At 42.8% G+C, this 21,956-nt stretch overlaps 1 protein-coding gene across 1 annotated transcript; it reads left to right on the top strand.

The window, feature by feature from the left end:
• Positions 1-17,774: 17,774 nt before the first annotated feature.
• Positions 17,775-19,343, top strand: LOC147889680 (3-oxo-Delta(4,5)-steroid 5-beta-reductase-like). The gene is made up of 3 exons (XM_087391478.1): positions 17,775-17,818; positions 17,911-17,966; positions 18,103-19,343. The coding sequence occupies exons 2-3, from the start codon at positions 17,922-17,924 to the stop codon at positions 19,237-19,239; spliced, it is 1,182 nt and encodes a 393-aa protein (XP_087247604.1). The 5' UTR covers positions 17,775-17,818; positions 17,911-17,921; the 3' UTR covers positions 19,240-19,343.
• The last annotated feature ends 2,613 nt before the right edge of the window (positions 19,344-21,956 follow it).

A 21,956-nucleotide genomic window follows, 5' to 3' on the forward strand; every position in this document is an offset into this window, starting at 1 on the left:
GCATGCACGTACATAGGAGCCATGAGGGCCATAAGTAGAAAGGCCGTTTGATTCGAGGATGGTTGATGGATAAAAATCCACAAGGTGGCAGGTTTCAAGCATACAAGGCAGTTGGTTACTTGATGACAATGAGCACTGGGATTGTTCATGGATTTTGTCTCAGGGGATAAATGAGCATGGTTGTTTGTACCTTGAGTTGTCAGGAAGTGTTCATGGCAGTTATGCAGTTTTGAAGTTGTCATTTTCTAGAGTTTTATGTTTCATGGGTCTTTTATGTATTTTTTGAGCTTGATCTCAGTCAGTAGGAGAGTTTGCATGGAGCTGTGTAATCCATTGGGTTTTTTTAGGTTGTTTTGTCTTGGGAGGAAATATGGCTAGTGTATGAATTATATGTAAAGGGGTGTAGAGACAAGGATGTTGAATGAATGCCTTTTACCTTCTGATAGTGTTGTTCACGTGCTTTAAATGTGGATGAGGGTGGTTGTGAAGGCAGATTAGGCTCTACTACTTTTGTCCATCCACCGTGGGGATAGAAGAAAGGCAACGACCATGGGGATAGTAGAAAGGTGATAGCCATGGGGATAGTAGAAAGGTAAGGACCATGGGGATAGTAGAAAGGCAACGGCCATGGGGATAGCAGTTGTGAACATTTTTGTGAGAGAGATAGTGGGGGGGGAGGGAAGAGGGAGAGGGAGGAAAAAAGGGAGAGTGGGGAGGAATTGAAAAAAAGGAAAAAAAGGAAAAGGAGGGGGTTGTGGATGTTGAGGGCATTGTGCAAAGGGCAAAACAAGGTGAATGGACTAGGTGTAACATAGACTTGTTAGGTCAACATGCAAGGATGCAAAACATGAAGATAATGCACAAGAGATGTACTAGCTATATTCACCTAATGTTGACCATGAATGTGAGTGGGTGCATTGGAATACTAATTAGGACTTGTGAGCTACTAGTTGCATGGGGGTGATATGCCTACCATACAAACTCACCCAGATCTAGACTTGATGATTATGTGGAATGAAATGGAGACGAATGCCGAGTGGCAGCATACCACATCATGAGACAAGTAGAGCACGTGCTGAGTTTGTGCCTCATCCTGGTTGCCAAGGGTGGATTGGCGCTACAACATTCACTTTGACAGAACTCTTTTGAGGTAAGGCATGCAAGTTCTTGTGTGGATGTAATCGGTGTGGAAATAGGTTCTTGTGGCACCATGACCCTTGATGTAGTAGGCACGTTATGCTTGGGTAGCACTGTGGGTGCTCTATTGAGTAATGTGTGCAAGGTCCTAGAGGAAAGTTCTTCTGCAACTACCCACTTTCAAGGGGTTGGTTCTTGTTTTGCTTCCTTGATGACCTAGTAGACTTCTCATTGAGTTGCACTATTCGTGGGATCATGCCAGTGCTATAAGGGCTTGGGGGCTTATTCATTGCAACGGGATCAACGGTGAGTTCTTGTGGAACTGCATTCAGGGTTGACACAGGTCCTTGTGCTATTACCTTCTAAATCCCAGTGCATTGGGATGGTGTATTTGGTGTCATCAAAAGTTTTTGGAACCAAGCGGCCCGCTCGACTTGGTAGTAGCCCTGGGCTTCCAAGAGATTTGTGGCGATATAGTGCTTGTGAGGTCTCTGTGCTAGGGGTGGTGAATTTGGCCCTTGAAGTTGAGGCAATTGGTGGCATCTAGCTCTTCTCTTGGATGGGTTGCTCATGTTGGTGTAGGCCAAGAAGGAATCAGAGACCCTTCCCCTACTACGATCCTTCTAGGCCATTGACTTGCATTAAAGTGGTGTTGTGCATGGAGAATGGCTTCTTGCATGTGTTGTTTATGACATTTCTAGGTGGGTGGTAGGGGTGGCAAAGTAGCTTATGGCATGGACCTACTATCACTGCAATAGAACTTTATGTTGTACGGGCCTGGACTTCCTTTCGAGCGGGAAAAACAAGAGAGCTAAAGGTTGTTGAGGCCTTGGAATCACCTTCGTTTAAAATTTATTTGACTCTAGTGGACTTCACATACCTGAGTATGCGTCTAGCCGCATCCAAATGCGGTTTCCTTGGAGCGTGCATAAACTGACTTACCAATCCAATAGCATAGCTTAGATCTGGCCTGGTAATAGTCATATAAATCAAACTTCCTACTATGCGTCTGTACATAGTAGGGTCTTCCAAAAGCTCACCTGCATCTGTGCTCAGCTTCACATTCTGCTCCAAAGGAACTGAAATAGGCTTACAGCCTGTCATCCCATATTTGGACAGCATATCTAATCCATACTGCCTCTGCAAGAGCTGTATCCCACTTGGTGATCTAATCACCTCAATGACCAAGAAATAATGCAGCTCTCCCAAATCCTTCATCTCAAACTTCTGGCTCAATAGCATTTTCACATGAAGGATATCTTCATCACTATCACCTGTGATGATCAAATGATCAACATAAATGACAAGCACCATAATCCCTTTCTCTTTTTTTCTCACATAGAGTGAGAAATCTGCCTTGGAAATTTGAAAGCCAATAGTGACAAGATACTGTCCTATCTTGTCAGACCATGCTCTAGGTGCTTGCTTCAAGCCATACAAGGCTTTCTTCAACCTGCAAACAAACTCAGGATGAATAGCATGAACATAACCTGCTGGCTGCTCCATAAAGGCCTCTTCTTGCAAATCACCATGCAAGAAGGCATTCTTTACATTCATCTGATGTAAAGACCATCCCTTTGATGCAGCCATAGCAATGGCTGCTCTTACGGTTGCCATCCTTGCAACCGGGCTGAAAGTTTCTTCATAATCTATGCCATATGTCTGTGCATACCCCTTGACAACTAATCTTGCCTTGTATCTATTCACAGAACCATCTGCATTGTGCTTGATCTTATAAACCCACTTACAGCCAATTGCATTTTTGTCTTTAGGCAAAGGCACCAATTCCCATGTACCATTTGCATCCAAGGCATCCATGGCTTTCTCCCATTTTTCATTTCCCATGGCTTGCTCAAAAGAAGTGGGTTCAGGTTCCTGTATCACTTTGACCATATAGGCATAGTGAATGGCAATAAATCCATCATATTTCAGCCTATCCATAGGATACCTAACCCTGGTAGACCTACGCAAAATAGGCTCACTTCTAGGTGCTCTCAAAACATCCCTGGTCTTCCTTACTCCAGGTGTAACAATAGAAGGAATACCCAACTCATCATCAATGCTCTGTTCTGAGCCACTGGATTCACCATCCACACAAGAGTGACCTGCATTCAAATCAAACATGGGCTGATCTACCTTCTCTTTTCCTTTTCGTGATACCTGCATACCACTCTCTGCATTGCTTTGAGGAGATTCTCTTGATCTCAATCTGCCTGTCCATGGCAAAGTATGTGAAGCACTACTAGAGGACACTCCAGGTCCACTAATATTTTGTGATTGTTGCTGTGAATTCTGTGCAGCATTACCATGTTGTGCATCTACATCAATCATTACATTTACTGGTTTATACCAGCTGCTCATCTCATCAAAAACAACATCTCTACTCACTGTGAACTTACGTGTAGAAGGGTTATAGCATCTATACCCTTTCTGCTGCAGAGAATAACTAATAAAGACGCACTTCTCAGCTTTTGGATCCAACTTGGACCTCAACTCATCTGGCACATGGACATAGGCAATGCAACGAAAAATTTTCAAAGGAGAAATGTCTGGTTTCCTACCAGTATACATCTCCTCTGGCGTCATGCCATGTATTGCTGCAGTGGGAGTCCTGTTCATTATATAAACTACTGTAGCAACTGCTTCAGCCCAATAATAATCTGGTAGATCTTTTTCATTTAGCATGGCTCGAGATACCTCTCCGATATGCCTGTTTTTCCTTTCTGCAATTCCATTTTGCTGTGGGGTATGACTGCATGAATATTGTTGCTTTATACCATGCTCCTGCAAGAACCTTGCGAACTCATTTGAGAGGTACTCTCCCCCTCCATCTGACCTTAGGCATTTTATTTGCAGGCCTGTTTCTTTTTCAACCATAGCTTTGAAAGCTTTGAAGTGCCCAAACACTTCACTTTTCTTTTTCATAAAATACTCCCAAAGTTTTCTGCTGAAGTCATCAATAAATGTGACAAAATAGTGACAGCCTCCAATAGATGCAGCTTTAGTAGTCCACACATCAGAGTGGATTAATTCCAATGGCTTTTTACTCTCTTGAACATGCCTAGGAAAAGGTTTCCTTGCCTGTTTCCCAAATTGACAGGCTTCACAAACCTTGTGCATTTCTGCAACCTTGAATTTAGGCAATCCTGCAACAATATTTTGGGCTTGCATTGATTTAAGTCACTGTATATTAACATGACCAATGCGTTTGTGCCAGATATCAATATTTGCAACTACACTAGTCCCATGTACAAACATTGCTGCACTCAATTCAGGCATGTCCGCATCCAACGTAAACATCCTGCCCTTCTTCTTTCCTTTTGCTATCAAGCGACCGTTATTTTTCATATCCTCAACAAAGCATCCATGAGGATTAAATCTGACCTGCAAGCCCTGCTCAACCATTTGACCAACAGAAACCAGGTTCTTGGTGATGTTCGGGACATGAAATACATCGGACAGGTATTTCTTTTTCCCATCCTGCATAGACAAAGGAATTTTACCAATCTGCACAATAGGATGTGCAGTATCATCACCAGTCTCCACAAATCCTGGCTTTTCCATTTTCCTTGCATCTTGCATCCATTCTGCATGATCTGTCATGTGGTTTGATGCACCTGAGTCAACATACCACACATCATTTCGTTCTTCTGCACTTGTCACAGAATTGGTCATATGCTGCATCATAAATAGATGCTCATTTCTGTCATCACCCTGCCTACTAGAAGATGCATAATTGCCTTGCTACAATTTTCCATTCATAATGTCATTCTGCTTTTTGTAGCAGTCCTTAGCGATATGACACATTTTTCCACAATAGTAGCATTCAACATTGCTGTTTGCATTTTGACCTCTCTACCATCCACCATGGCCTCTTTGGCTCCCCCTGCCTCTAGAGTTACCACGTCCTCCTGCATAGGACTGGTTTTCTTGCGTTTGCTGCATATTCTGATTTCTACCATGGCCTGCAGATTGGCCTCCTCTACCTCTGCCTCTATCTCTGCCAGCATTTGAGTAGAAGACAGTTTCTTTTGAAGTTCCTGCTGAAGAAGATGCATCCCCATTTCTCTACTGTTCAGAAATTAGAAGAGCAAACAACTCTTCAAAATCAGAAAATTTTTCACGGACGGCAATGGATGTCCGGAACTGTGCATAATCCTTTCCTAGACCATTCAAGGTCACAGAAACTAGATCATCATCTTCCACTGGCGACCCAATGGAAGCAAGTGCATCTGCAATTTTCTTCACCTTCATGTGGTAGTCATTTATGCTCAAATTTTCTCTCTGCACATTGTGCAACTCATGTTTGAGTTGCATTTTCCTAGCTTGCGTATTTGTGCTGTACATTTTTGCCAAAGTATCCCATGCCTCCTTTGGCATACTTGCATCCTGAATATGCACAATCATGGTGTCCGAAATACTGATAGACAGCCAGTACATAACTTTCCTGGCTCGCTCATGCCATCCTTAAAATGCCTGCATTTCTTGTTGATTGGGAACATTAGGAAGAAGAGGTTCTTCTTCATTTCCTGTAATGAACTCCCAATAACCTTTTCCCATAAGGAAATTCGTCATTCTAAACTTCCATGCCTGGAAGTTGTTCTTGTCAAGCTTTTCAGTGACAATCTATGAAAGAGAATCAGATGCCATTACAGAACACCGCAAAATATTCTGTCACTGCAAAAAAAACACAGCTTTTGCCTCACACGGGCAGATCTGCAAAACTGGCAAAAGTGGTATTTTACCACACAGTCACTTCCTAGTGACGATTTTGCATCAACAGGCAACAAGCATGATTCTGCAACTCCCAATATCTCTGCACACAGGCATACGATGCAATTTATGCGGCAACTTTTCATCGACTAGCCATGCAGTGGTCGCACAGCCAAAACAGGGCCTTTTTCTGAGTGCCTGCGAAGAACTTCCGCCTTCAAAACGGGCCCCGAAATGGCCTCGAATCAGAAAAATAAAGTCACTGAGGGCTTCTCCGCTCTCCGCAGCATATACTACGCTCTCGCCACACCGCGAAGGGCGTCTCAATCTGAGACAGTGCACTCTTGCACTTCTGGCTGTGCTACCTGCAGAGATTTGCTCCCAAACTCGAAATAGGAAAGCAACACTAGTCCTCGTACCAGGACACCATGAACTTGGCTTGCTTTCTTGATCTCATTACCATGAACAAGGCTCTGATACCATGTGAAGATAGTGGGTGAGAGGGAAGGAGTCTCACTTGCGACTTTCTCACATGCACAAATGGGGGAATACACACAAAGGTGGAGGCTGAAAACAGTTTTCCTCTTCTTAGTTGTGAGAGCCAAAAGAACTCTCCTACAAAGAAATAGAAGAACCCTATATGTGGGTCTCAAAACAAACTCAACTAACTAAGGTGGCATACTAACTGAGCCACAAACTAGAGTAGATAAGGATAGCTATCATCCAGTTATTATTCGTGGGCGGTGTACCAACTGCATCTCCAGCTAACAAGTCGATGACATAAATACACAACGGTCACCCTGGCATATCGCGAGTGGAGCTCGATATTTCAACAAGGGGTTCTGGCGGTAGAGGGAGGGGAGGGGAGGGGGGAGAGTGGGGTCGAGGGAGGGAGGGAGGGGGGGAGGGGAGCAGAAGGAGAGAGAGGGGAGAGAGAGGGAGAGAGAGAGAGAGGAAGAGGAGAGGAGGGAGTAGAAGGAGAGACAGGGGAGAGGAGGGAGGGGAGTGAGAGAGAGAGTGAGGGGAGGGAGAGAGAAAGAGAGAGAGAGAGTGAGGGGAGAAGGTATGGGAGAGAGAGAGAGAGTGAGGGAGAGAGAAACAAGGGAGTAGAGGGAGTAGAGGAGAGAGGACGAATTCTTACAAGAGTGACAAATAAGATTTGACTTAGGAAAAGAATGAAAGGGACCTACTAGAAGAAAGTATCAAGAAGAATGTTGAACACAAATTTGAATTCTTACAACTAAGAGTAGAACTATCATGAGCAAGAGCGACAAATAAGATTCTTGCTCAAATAAGATTTGACTTACCACTCACTTACTATCATGAGCAAGAGCAACAAATAAGATTCTTGCTCAAATAAGATTACTATCACAAGCAAGAGCGACAAATAAGATTTGACTTACTATCACGAGCAAGAGCGACAAATAAGATTTGACTTACGAGAAGAATGAAAGGGACTTACGAGAAGAAAGTATCAAGAAGAATGTTGAACACAAATTTGAATTCAAAAGGAACGTACGAGAAGAAAGTATAAGAAGAATGTTGAACACAAATTTGAATTCAAATTTATAATGAATTAAAATTTCCCTCTCTTTTTTGAAAATTCAAATTTATGCGTAGGAGGAGTGGGCTAGTTTTTCTTATATATACTCTTCTTTCCATTCATTCATTCTCACTCTCTCCTCATTTCATTGAAGCAACTAAGAGCTGAAGAGAAAAAATAAGCAGAGCCTTACTTTTTTCACTTTTTCCAGGTACTTGCATTCTTTTTCATTCGTCTTGTAATTCTTTTTCTTTACTTATAATTCTTTTTCAATTAGTTTCTTGTTAAAGTTTTTGAGTTCTATTTCTTAAAATTCGTCTTGTAATTCTTTTTCTTTACTTACAATTCTTTTTCAATTAGTTTATTGTTAAAGTTTTCGAGGAGGGGGGTCTTTTAGAAGGCATTACAATTCTTTTTAAATTAGTTTCTTATTTGAGTTTTTGAGTTCTATTTTAATTAAATTCTTATTTATATTTGAGTTTGTAAATTTGAGAAATCAGAGAGAATAGGGAGGGAGAGAAAGAGAGAGGAGAGAGGAGAGAGGGAAAGAGAGAAATTAAGAGAGAGAAGAGGGGCTCTTGGTGACCGTGGCCGCCAAAGGGAGAGAGAGAATAGAAATGAGAGAGAGAATGAGAAATGAGAGGAGTAGGGAGGGAGAAAGAGAGAGAGGAGAGAGGGAGAGAGAGAGAGAGAGAGATTCACAGAGAGAAGAGGGGCTCCTTAAATGAGAGAGAAGAGTAGGGAGGGAAAGAAAGAGAGAGGAGAGAGGGGGAGAGAGATTAAGAGAGAGAAGAGGGTCTCGTGGCAGCCGTGGTTGCTTGAGGGAGGGAGAGAGTAGGGAGAGAGAGGGAGAGAGAGAGAAAGAGAGAGAGGGAGAGAGAGAGAAAGAGAGAGAGAGGGAAAGAGAGAGAGGGAGAGAGAGAGAGAAAGAGAGAGAGGGAGAGAGAGGGGGGGAGAGAGAGATGTTTATCAAAATGAAACGTGGTGAGAGGAGAGAGGGAAAGAGAGAAATTAAGAGAGAGAAGAGAGGCTCTTCGGGGCCGTGGCCGCCAAAGCGAGAGAGAGAATGAGAAATGAGAGAGGAGAGTAGGGAGGGAGAGAGACAAGAGATTAAGAGAGAAAAAAGAGGCTCCTTAAATGAGAGAGAAGAGTAGGGAGGGAAAGAAAGAGAGAGCTAAGACGTGGCCGCCAAAGGGAAAGAGAGAATGAGAAATAAGAGAGAAGAGTAGGGAGGGAGAGAAAGAGAGAGAGGGAGAGAGAGAATAAGAAATGAGAGAGAAGAGTAGGGAGGGAGAGAAAGAGAGAGAGGAAGAGAGACAAGAGATTAGGAGAGAGAAGAGGGGCTCCTTAAATGAGAGAGTGATGGACATATTAGATGTCTTGATGAAGATTGAAGCTTTATCACTAGACAACATTTTATATTATTGTAAAGCTTTATTGGCTAATTTTTTTACATTTGTACAAATATTTAAGCCTTGTTAAGCCTTCTAGGCTATTTCCCACATTTATTGCCATATGAAGCCTTGTAAAACCTTTTGGGCTATTTCCCACATGTATTGTATCAAGCGTTGTATATTGTACTTTACTTGTATGTATCTAAATTCTTCATTATCTTTTCTTGTAGGATTATGGAGCAATCAACTAATGAGGTGGCTATCCTAAATGACTCTGAGATCAAAGAATGGGTTTCTAATGTCACTTTGAATTTGAAAGGAAAGGAATAGAGCCCCAATGGCTTTAATAGGTGGACTCGATATCACATGGGCAGAAGAGCTTGGTTTCTTCATCAAAAGGAAAAGAGACTCTTTCTACTTATGTCAAAAAAGGAGTTTAATGGTGTTGAAGATCCATGGGATGCTACTTTCTTCAAAAAAGATATGACTTCAAGCCTTGTAGTAGGCATAATGATGGAGCCAAAAGAGACTTTTATGGATATTTTTACAAAGAGTTTAGATCCTAAAGTTGGCGGTCTTCATTTTGTTGTGTCAAGGAGAGACTCAAAGAGCTTTATGATGCCTCCTCCTCAACCATCAAAGTTTCCAAAGCTGCAAAGTGCATTGGAGGCTCTTTCATATACTTGGGAGCAATTTCTTGGTGTGGTGGTAAAAAGAACGCATGCAAAGATAATGTTTGAGTACTTTCAGGATGCACAATATGCTCCTCATATTCAAGGATCTTCACATGAAGGAGATCAAAAAGCTCAGACTTCGATGCAGGGACAAGAAGAACAGGCACACTGTCACAAACATGTAGAACATGAGTGCAAACTTCTAGAGCAAGAAATGGGGGATCTAACTAAGGATGATGAAACACAAGCCTTGAGTGCATGGGAATTAAAAAGAATTGAAGAAGATCAAGGTCGATCCACTGCAGTTATGCTAGAAGCTCTTGCTAGCAAACCACGACGTGAAATGCAAAAGGCTAGTACTGCAAAAGCCATGGTTCCAAGTAGTAAAAAAAGGCATCATCCCACTATAGAGAGAGATACTGTGGATGAAAAACGGTTAAAAGAAGAAGAAGATGAAGAAGACTCAGAACCTGAAGCTGAAGATGATCAGGATGAACTCACATCAATCAAAAATCTTAATCTGCGTCTTAATGAAGTAGTTACAGATGATGATGTGGGATATATCTGGGGTCAAAGGATGTGGCTTGTGAATACCTATCATATTTCATCCTATTGAAGTGTTCAGTGAGATGCTTGAAACGTGCATTGCTTGTGAGTGTGGATAGTTGACCTATGAAGCTCCTTTGTTTATCTCCGGAAAGTCAAAGGTAATGGATAAGAAGGAGTTGACAGCAAGGATGTGGAGGCCTATAAAGTACTTACCTGACAAGTATGCATCCATGGCAGCACACAAAATTTTAAAGAAAGAATGGTTTTTTGGAAAAAAAGACAAAGACCACTGCATGGAAGAATGCATCAATGTACAGGTGAGGCGTGATGCAGTGCATGGTGCCATTAAGTATTTGCTATCAGAGAAACAAATTCCACTTACTCATTGTAACATTGACTATAATGTGGTGAAGCATATAGCTTCTTTGTCAACACCCAAGGTAAAGCTATGGGCAAACAGGTGGATTAAAAAGGATGAAGATGGGTCAAAAATAGTAACCTCTTATATGAGAAAAGAAATCCCACAACAGGTGGTTGCATATGTGGAAAGATTAATCAGCGAGATAAGGATGCCGACAGATATGCACCAAAGCTTTCAATTCAATGTAGAGGTTACGGCAGAGTTTGGAAAGCTTGTGAACTTCATGGGAGTCTCAGAAGATGACTTCTTCAAGAATGAGTCAGCATGGGATAAGCCACAACTATTCTTTATCAATGAAGTTTCTAGCGATGATATCCATAACTTCATTGATAGAATAGTATATACCACCATTAGCAAAGTGGCAATTTGCAACATTGTCATTTTTGTTGATAACAAAGACAAAGAAGCCATGCAGGTTACTCTAAAGCGAGCATATTCATCAGATTTGAGGATCTATAGTGGTGTTTATGCAACAAAGAGAGGCAAGAGAGAATGTGGCATAGCGATTCAATCTCTTGAATCATTCTTTTTGTGTATGCGAAGTCCCAACCCTGATCACTCCTTACAAAAGAACATAAGAGGGAATTCAAATAATTTGAGATTGATGCTAGAAGAGCAAGATATTCCCAGGTCCATACATTATCAAAAAAACAACTATGGAAGTCCTGCAAAGAGTGGGAGTCTCTTGCTTATCATGATGGAGAATTTGCTACCAGCAGGATGGGAGGTCACCTTGTGCAAGATAGGATATTTATTTGAGGATCTCCTTAGAAAAGGCAACTCCACAAATATTATTGAAAATAAGCATTTCATGGCTTATTTTTAGCTTCAAGCAGATCTAACCACAGGCTATGAAAAAGAGATAGACCACAAGGACACTGATGACATGGATGATTACCTTGAAGATCATAATGTCCCAGTTGATGATGATGAAAAGATGGACTTACATGACCCGTTTAGAGAGAGGTTGGTGGATGAAGACAAACATGATGATGCCTACTTTGATAATTATGCTCGGGGGGGTCACTCATCTGAGATATCTTTGATGAGGCCAATTGGTTCTTCTCCCCTTGAGTCTTACAAACCTAGAGGTCCACCCCATTCAAAAAAAGAGAGCTCATTTTGGGGCCCAAAGAGAAATTCATGATTTCTTCATTTTTCTTTCCTTTAAAACAACAAAATATGACATAACCCCACTGATTTATGGTGCAAAATTTGGTATTTCTAACATCACCAACATGTCTGGAGTGGGCTATAACCTCTAGAAAGACTTTTGAAACATAAAAAATGAGCCCTTAGAGGTCTAAAAAAGGCCAAAAAGGTCTGAAAAGCCACTTGTACCAATGAAAGTGGTTTGATAGGTTGGACCTAGAGGCCCAAAAAGGCTAGAAAGGCCCAGATATGAATGATAATGATTTGAGAGGTTGGACCCAGTCCAACCTATCAAATCACTTTCATTTGACTAGGTTGGACCTGGTCCAACCTATCAAATTGCTTTCATTTATACTAGTAACTTTCTGGACCTTTTTGGTCTTTTTCGTGCCTCCAGGGGCCCGTTTTTGATGTTTCAAAAGTCTTTTGGGGGTTTTTGTCCCACTCTGGACATGCCAGTGATGTCCAAAATACCAAATTCTACATAGTATGTTAGATATAATAAAGTAGCTCAAGTGTCCTTATTGAATGCAAACTCTTTGCTATTTCTTTTGTTTTGCTTTTTTTGAAAATTTTTAATGTTACGTTGGACCTCCTTTGATTGGTGGAGGGATATTTTCCTTATGGGCTAAAAGGACCCAAAATGAGCTCCCTTTTTGCCTAATACCGCACGTGGAAGCCCTACGGTTGAGCACATTTGATGCTAAACTTCTTTGCTACCTCAATATGAAGGCAATTTGACAATTCATGACATCAATACCCAAGAGTACCCTCATCGAAGAGTACTCTAAATATTGACATGGCTTGTAGTACTTTCAACATCCTAGTCATTGGGAAGACATTATCCAATTTTTGGTAGCTTGATAAGAAGCTTACGTAGCCTATTTCACTATCAAGCTTGCAAGTACAAAGGAGATATACCTTTCAAAGATATTCAAAGCCCAAGCTTCATCAAACCATCTAGGAGTCTGCACTTTTTTACCAAGGTGGGCCTCTCTAACCGTCACCACCTAATCGACCCCATGCATCTAGCCTAACTATATAGAATGTGTAGTTTCAACAGTGACTCACCTGTCATGGGGATCTTGAAGGAATGACATTGGAGCCTCCACTCCAAGATACTCCTTGTGAGAGCAATACAAAGAACGAGCCCTCCACATGTGTCACTCAAGCGGCTCCCGGATTGTTGCAATGTGTTTCCATGAAAGAAAGAGGGAAGTAGGAGAAGGGAGAGGAGAGGGAGAAGGGGAGAAGCGAGGGAAGAACGAAGGGAGAAGGAGGAGGAAGGAGAGAGTGAAGGGGGGTGGAGTGGCAAACACAAAGGCACTACAAGGGAAACAAGTGAACACCCAAAGACACTCTTGGAAGAGAAGAGGGAGCTTGTATTCCAAACTTGTGCATACAACAATGAAGACCAAATTCAACCATTTGTGCTTTTATACAATGCACCTTTTGAAGTGAGGTCCAACCCTTTTCCTTATACCATTCTCTCTTTTCTCTCTTTTGTTATACAACCATTTGGGCCATATGGTGCCAAGGCATTCTCTCAACATCCTCTCATCTTTAATGGCTCTTGTGTTATCTTTATACAAGATTCAAATGGCTCATGTTATCCTTGTCGATTTGGATGGTCCTAGTGCCTACCTTTGTCCTAATCCATTTGAGGCTCAGAATCCATATGGTGAGGTCAATGTTGAGCCATTTGCAGCTCAAAACCCATATGGTTCTATCCATCACTATGCTCCATGGGTGTGGCTGTTAACATACCCCCTTTCTATTGTTGAGCCGCCCTCGAATCAGCCCATGTTGGAGGAGGTGGGTGAAGAGGACTATCTAGAGGATTGCGTAGTGGTCCGATTAGCAGGAGGAGATCCATGTGAAGTACGAGCGAAACTTCCAAAAGTGGGTCGCATGCATGTCCTCAAAGGTGTGAATGTGATGGGCATGGAGGTTGTGGACTCAAAGGTAGAGGCAGAGGTCCTAGAACTGAGAGGGGCTGATGTCAGGATTGAAGACAACTTCGTTACTGAGATTATGAAGCTTGTCGTCAATTGGCTGACTGTGGGTAGGAAGATCATGGAGGAGCAAGAGGATGAGGTGGGTGAAGTGGACCACTGCAACAACCATGGGGTCGAGAACAGAGCTATAGGTGTCATTGAATGAGTGGAGGTGAAAGCAAAATACCTCTTGAGTCATTACCTTGGGAAAATTACACTTTGAAAAATTGTAAAGTATATTGGGGTCCTTATGTTGGAGCTCTTGGAAGTGGGCCCAAGTCCATCGCTGGTCCGTGGGCATGTAAAGGGGGTGGATCTGCTGATCAACATGTATGCTACGATAGTACTGCGAGAGTACTGCTAAATGGCTCCTTCTTCAAAAAAGGAATGCATCAATGAGGTTGAAGATTGACACCGGAGTCAGCAAGAGGAACAAGCACATTGGGAGCGAGGTGGTACCCGCCACTTGTGCGCTTTGGATGGGACATCCGCCAATCATTGAAGGACTAGGTAATGAATTGGGTGAGGGTGCAAAATTCCATAATTTCATAGAGGTGGAGGTGAGTGCCTTTGAGTTGAGCATCGAATGAGGCATGGGATACTTTGACAAAACTGTATAGCACAAATATGCAAGCCAAGAAAATGCAACTCAATTTTGAACATGCACAATCATAAAATTCGAAATACTGATAGACAGCCAATACATAACTTTTCTAGCTCTCTCATGCCAGCTTTTAAGCTTTTAAATGCCTACAACTCCTTTTGATTGGGAACATTAGGAATAACTGGTTCTTGTTCAGCTCAAGCAATGAACTCCCAATAGCCTATTCCCTTAAGGAAATTCGTCATTCTAAACTTCCATGCTTGGAAGTTGTTCTTGTGAAGATTTTCAGTGACTATTTGTGAAAGAGCATCAGATGCCATTACAGAACACTGCAAAAATATTTTGTCACTGCAAAAAACACAACTTCTGTCTCACAAGGGCAAATCTACAAAATTGACGAAAGTGGTATTCGACCACACAGTCACTTCCTAGTGATGATTTTGCATCAACAGGCAATAAGAATGATTTTGTCACTCCCAATATCTCTCCACACAGGCATACGATGCAATTTCTATAGTAACTTTTCATTGACCTGCAGAAAAGTGGTTGCACATCAAAAACAAGGCACTTTTTTGAGTGCATGTGAAAAACTTCTGCCACCAAAATGGGCCCCGAAATGGCCTCGAATCAAAAAAATAATGTCACCAAGGGCTTTGCCCCATCCCGCAACATATACTACCCTCTCGCCATACTACGAAGGGCGTCCCAATCTGAGATAGTGCACTCTTGCACTTTTCGATTATGCTACGTGTAGAGATTTGCTCCCAAACTCGAAAAAGAAAAGCAACACTGATCCTCTTACCAAGACACCGCAAACTTGGTTTGCTTTCTTGAGCTGCTTACCACAAACCGAGCTCTGATAGCATGTCAAGAGAGTGGGAGAGAAGTAAGGAGTCTCATTTGCAGCTTTCTCACATACACAATAGGGGAATACACACAAAAGATGGAGGCTGAAAATAGTTTTTCTCTTCTTAGTTGTGAAAGCCAAAAGAGCTCTCTCTAAGTACAAAAGGAATAGGTAAACCCTATATGTGGATCTCAAACCAAACTCAGCTAACCTAGGTGGCATACTAATTGAGCCACTAACTAGAGTACATAACTATAGTTGTCATCTAGCTATTATTCATGGGCAGTGTACCAACCGCATCTGCAGCTAACAAGTCAGTGACATAAATGCACAACGGTCACCCTGGCATATCATGAGTGGATCTCGATATCTCAACACTCTCGCAATTGATGCATCACCTTTCTGGTTTCTACATTCTCCCTTTTCATCTCCTCCATCATCTAGTCTTGGAGCTCCTTCATGCGCTTCTCTGCTTCTTCTCTTCTATGCCTTTCCATGTCGGCCATTTTTGTAGCAGTCTCAGCTTGCTCTTTTACTTGCAAGGGCTTGTGCCTCCTCTACCTTGGCTTCTGCACCTTCCTTAAGGCTTTTCTCAAGTTGTGCTGCCTTTGCTGCATTAGTGTCTTTCTCTTGTAGAAAGGTCACCTTCTGAGACATCTACTTATTGTATTGCTCAAAAATCCCTTTGAGGGTAGATGCCATCAGGTGCATTCCAACTCCAGCGTACTGAGATGACAATTGGGATTTTCCATCCATGCAATTCTTGAAGTTGGTTAACACGCTCTTGGAGATTGTCCTTGAGAAGATGCATCACGTCCTTTCAGTTGCTCTACTACTACTTAAACTTGCCAAAACTTGCAAATTCCTCTCGTATCAAGAAAGAAGTGAATGGTCTTCTTCAACATATCTTGGAGGTCTGTTGGCAAGCTTGAAATATTAACTCCACCATCTTTACTAATCTGAGCATTGGGGTATACATCTAGAATATCCAGTCTCTTCCACTGCCTCTCAAAAAAGTGTGCTTGCAAACCACCTCTTGAAATTCCTAGAGTATTTTCAATCATGCTTTCATTGATGGTAATCTTCTAACCTTGATAGACTAGTTTCCCTCCTTCACGTTCACCTCCTGTACCAACCTAGTGAAGTCTTGGAGAGCATCCAAATTAGTCTTTTGAAGAGCGAGAGAGGAGCTTCCATATGTCACGATTTCAAGATTAGGGGAGGAGGGGCTCATGCACTGTGCTGCAGAGGGGGAGGAAAGATTGTGTGAGGATCTCTCGGACTATGCAAGATCCATTACAAGAGGGGACAGAATTGCAGGAAGAGTGCAAGGGAAACAGAAATGGTCGAGAGGGATAGAAAATGAAACAATGAAAGAAATGGAATAATGGAGGCTTGAGTTTGCATTTCAATTGCAAGGGAGAAAGAAATGGTTAAGAGGGATATAAGATGAAACAGTGAAGGAAATGGAATAGTGGAGGCTTGAGTTTACAGTCTGATTGCAAGGGAGAACAAAACGGTCGAGAGGCACAGAAGATGAAACGGTTAAGGGAATGGAATAGCGGTTTGTAGCCCGACTACAGTGTCAAGGTGAGAGCCACCACAATGGTTGTAGCTTGACTACACTGTCAAGGTGAGAGCCACCGCGGTGGTTGGACCAAATTTTGATTAATTCAAGGTGGTAGTACTGACTTGCATGGTAATGAGCAATTAGAGGTGGTGGCATCTAAGATTCCCATCCACATCTGTGGTGGCCCTAAGACCCACCGGGCTGGTAGTTAATTACCAGCCATCGCAGTGGCCCGCAATTACTCAGCTTCTAGTTATCACCACCGGGCTTGCATGCATGATTACTATGGGTGCAGTAAATTACCAGTCACCGGGCTTGCATGCTCAGGAGAGTACTAGAGTGCATGGTAATGAGGGATTAGAGGTGATTAGGCTTCATGATTTACTTTTATGGGAATTATTGCCCGGTGGTGGTGGCTGTCATTCTGTCGTGACTATGATTTCACCGAGGTGGCAGTTAAAATTACCAGCCACCGCTCAATTACCATTAGGCTTAAGCATGCATGATCACTATGAGTGCAATAAAAATTAACAGTCGCCGAGCTCGCATGCTCAGTAGAGAACTAGAGTGCATTAGAGATTCATGATTTCCCTTTGTGGGAATTACTACCTGGTGGTGGAGGCTCTCATCAGCCACATTTATCGTGGCTAAGATTTCATCGGGCTGGCAGTTAATTACCACCCATCGAAGCGGCCTGCTGACCTATCACATGGCGTCTGCTTCATGATCACCAGCCCATCTAGGGTGGTGCCTAAGATTCCACCATGGTGGCCTGCAATTAATATGGATGGAGCCCAAGGCTCCAGCCACCGCGGTGGCTCTAACTTTATAAAATATATAACTTTATAAAATATATAAGATCTGTGGCATTTGGAATTTTACTACGTTGCTCTCATCCGCTCCAAGTGGACTTGGAACGAGCTATATTATATCTTTAAGTGGACTTGGAACGGCTAGAACATAGAATATCTTATAGTGGACTTGAAACGAGCTATATTATATCTTATAGTGGACTTGGAACGAGCTATATTATATCTTATAGTGGACTTGGAACGGCTACAACATAGAATATGTCGGCGGTGAATTCTCATGCCATCAGCTACATCGATGACTTTGAGTGCCAGACCTCAGCAGGCTCGTCAGGCTCTCACGATCTAGTTCTTCAGCTGAATAAATCCTCGTTCTCCCTCCAAGCAACGAATCTGCTTCCCTCTCTTGTAATCACTGAGCTCCCTTCTCCGTCCTAATAGATTTTGAGTCGGACAATTTGAAACTATTGGGTACTTACCACTCTTCTTGTGTTTAACAGAACTGGCCGTGATGAGTTGGTATTCGTGGTGGACACGAAGAATCGGGCCGCATGCGGTAGGCGTCTTCCAATTAAACTTCTCAGTCTGTGGATTTTTGTATGGTCCTATCATATCTGTTAATGGTCTATTTAGTTTTCATAGGGCGAGGTGGAGTGATCTTTGTGCTGATCGGCTGGACGATCCGTGCATAGGACAATTCGAAGCTTGCTCCAGACGAAGGAGTTGATGACCGCCCCAAAGTTGCTTTGGTTGTTGGTGTCACCGGTATCGTGGGGACTAGCCTGGCGGAGTTGTTACCCCGCTCTGATGTGCCTGGAGGACCGTGGAAAGTTTATGGAGTTGCGCGAAGGTCTCAACCAGGATGGTTTTCAGACTCTCCCGTGGAGTATGTCCAGTGCGATGTCTTGGATGAAGCCAACGTTCAAGAGAAAATCTCGCCATTGAAGGATGTCACCCATCTTTTCTGGGTAGTTTGGGTGAGTCGTAGTAGTGAAGAAGAGAATTGTCTGGATAATGGCAAGATGTTCCAAAACGTGCTGGATGCATTGCTGTCCAATGCTCCCGAGTTTCGACACATTTGCCTGCAGACTGGTGGGAAACATTACGTTGGTCCGTTCAGCGTATACGGGAAGGTACCGTTTCCTGAGCTCCCTTTTCGTGAGGAGATGCCTCGCTTGCCAGTGCCCAATTTCTACTACACACTGGAAGATATCCTTTTCGATACGGTGAAGAAAAAAGACGGTTTGACCTGGTCGGTACATCGTCCTTGTCCCATATTCGGTTTCTCCCCTTCGAGTTTAATGAATCTTTTGGGTATTTTAGCAGTGTATGCAGCGATTTGCAAGCATGAAGGTTTGCCATTCCGATACCCTGGGAATCAAGTTACTTGGGAACAACTAGGAGATGTATCCGACGCAGAGCTGATAGCTGAACAGGAAATATGGGCTTCAGTTCATCCCAATGGCAAGAATCAGGCCTTCAATGTTACCAATGGAGATGTTTTGAATTATAAACGGGTATGGGATCTTTTGGCAGAGAGGTTTGGGCTGGAAGTTCCTCCTTACGATGGCCAGCCAATTAGTTTAAGCGACTTGATGAAGGGCAAGGAATCTGTATGGGATGAGATTGTGGCAAAACATGAGCTGTTTCCCACAAAACTGGAAGAGGTTGGGGTCTGGTGGTTTGTTGATGCGATGCTGAACTCACCGATTACACCAGTATATAGCATGAACAAGAGCAAGGAATTGGGGTTTCTGGGGTTCCGCAATACAGATACATCTGTGCTGCATTGGATTGACAAGATGAGAGGGAAGAAGATCATCCCATAATTGTAAGTGCGTGTATGGAAACTATAGTACTTATTGCCCCTCTCGTGATTGTAAGTGAGTATATGGAAACTATAGTAATAATGAAGTTAATGTAGAGTTGGTCATGTGGTATGACTCTCTCTTATTGAAGTTAATGTAGAGTTGGTCACGTGTTGTCTCTGCACATTTCATGTTGTGTGTGTGTCTCCTCCTTTTTGGCCTACCATACGTGGTACCCTAAGTGAAGCCGACTGGCTTTTGAAGCTCATTTTTCCACGGGATCAGCATCACATGGTAGAAATCTAGAGATCCCGGTTTTGTTTCCCTCTACATTTTTATCCCCCTCCTCTCTCTCTCTCTCTCTCTCTCTCTCTCTCTCTCTCTCTCAGTCCCGACTCCCTCTCTTCCTTTCTCTCTCTTTCTTCCTCCTCTTGGGCAGGCCTATTGAATGATACATATCATTCATCTTGTTTCATCAATGTATGGGAGGACATACTCCCTCAAGTTTATTAGCACTGCCTTCCAAGCAGTGCTATAGTTATCATTTTGTAAAAAAGTGTCCCATAGAGTTTCTTGCAAAGTGGCCCCCTTCCATTTTTGTTTAATATCTCTCTCTCTCACACACACACAGTTTGCAAATCATTCCATGGACTTCCATCACAGGTGTTGCAAGGTAATCATCCAATCATCTTGACCATTGTTTTCCTTTGATAGAAGCAATTTGAAGGCAGGGCTTGATATCTCCACAATCAGTGGCTACCAGAGTGTACCAATTCCTTGTGCGGGTAGTTGCAGGCTTGAATGTGTTAAATTACATGACGCAATAGAACAAAAAATTGAACAAAGAATAGAGAGTACACATTAAACTAAAGACAAACAAAAATTTCCTTCAATACTAATGTAGATCACCATCTAAGCTCCCATAGTGGAGCATAGATGGTAATCTAGACAAATACTAAGTGAAGAGCTACTAGCTGGAAGATCTGTGTTGGAAGATTTGATCTAGTACAATAGATTGGGAAGGTCACATTTTTATAGCTATGAGGGCGGTAGTCGGATCAACGTAGTCGGTAGAGCCAACTAGTCAACCTAGTCGGTGGAACCGACTAGTCAACCTAGTCAGTAGAACCGACTAGTCATCCATGGAATATTTAGGAAATATTCAAACCCCAGCGAGAGCAAGGGGCTCCCACACAATCACCTTTCTACCATCAACGGTCTCATTGATAGACCTCATCTAACATGCAAGTTAGGATCCATCCAGTGTCCGCGCTCACACATGGCTTCTCCTCATATGGGAGCCTTACAACTTGAGCACCTTGGACCACTGGTGGTTAGCAGGAGAGTGGGGCATTGAGCATATCTAACACCCCCTCTCAATGTCCACTTGTAGGTAAACTACCTTCTCGGCCCAATGCCGAGTCTCTGAAGATGACCTTGAAGTTGATCCTTTCTGAGTGCCTTGGTGAAGATATTTGCTTCATTTTGCTATGTTGGACAGTAGACCAATTCTACTATCCCGTCCTCGATCAAATGACAAACATAGTGATATTGAATCTCTATATGTTTTGTGCGCGCATGAAACTCTGGATTTTTAGCAATGGCCATGCAACTTTGATTGTCGCACCTCAGCATAGTTGCCTCATCCTCTTGCACTCCCATATGCCATAAGGTCCTCCTCAACCACACTGCTTTACATGCAGCAAAACATGCTACCTTGTACTTAGCCTTAGTAGAAGACAATGCCACTATTGGTTGTTTCTTACTGATCCAAGAGAAGATACTTGAACCTAAAGAGAAACAATATCCAAAAACTGCTTTCCTGGAATCATTTCCAGTCCACCAATCTCAGTCACAATGACAAGCCAAGGAAGTGCCAGTACCATAGGTGATGCCATAATTAAGAGTGCTCTTCACATACCTAAGCACCCACATCCCTGCATTCTAATGATTCTCCCGGGGCTTATTGGAGAACCTGCTCAAAACGCCAACATCAAAACTGATGTCCGGTCTGGTGTTGCATAGATAGATGAGACTGCCGACCAACTTCCTGTACCTCCCGATGTTTGCTGGTGGTGAGGCATCCTCCATAGATAGCCTCGCATTTACCTCCATAGGTGTAGCTATCTCCTTGCACTTGGAGATACCAAATGCCTTTAAGATCTCCCTTGCACATTTCTGCTGAGAGATGAAGATCTTGCTTGGCTCTTGCCAGACTTCAATCCCCAAACAATAGTGCATCAATCCTAAGTTTGTCATCTCAAACTCCATGCTCAATGCCTTTCTAGTCTACTGGATCATGTCTTCATAAAGTCATTTCTAATAAGTGTGAAGATAGTGGGAGAGAAGGAAGGAGTCTCACTTGCGGCTTTCTCACATACACAATGGGGGGGAATACACACAAAGGTGGAGGCTAAAAACAGTTTTCCTCTTCTTAGTTGTGAAAGCCAAAAGAACTCTAGTACAAAGACATAGAAGAACCCTATATGTGGGTCTCAAACCAAACTCAGCTAACTAAGGTGGCATACTAACTAAACCACGAACTAGAGTACATAAGGATAGCTGTCATCCAGCTATTATTCATGGGCGGTGTACCAACCACATCTGCAGCTAACAAGTCGGTGACATAAATGCACAATGGTCACCCTAGCATATCACGAGTGGAGCTCGATATCTCAACACTCCCCCTCGAGCTCAATCCCAATTCCTGCACACCAAGCAGGTCTCTGAACTTGCGC

The sequence above is a fragment of the Dipteris shenzhenensis genome, chromosome 20 (genome assembly GCF_047967505.1).
Source record: "Dipteris shenzhenensis isolate YYH24624 ecotype China chromosome 20, Dip_SZ_1.0, whole genome shotgun sequence".
NCBI lineage: Eukaryota > Viridiplantae > Streptophyta > Polypodiopsida > Gleicheniales > Dipteridaceae > Dipteris > Dipteris shenzhenensis.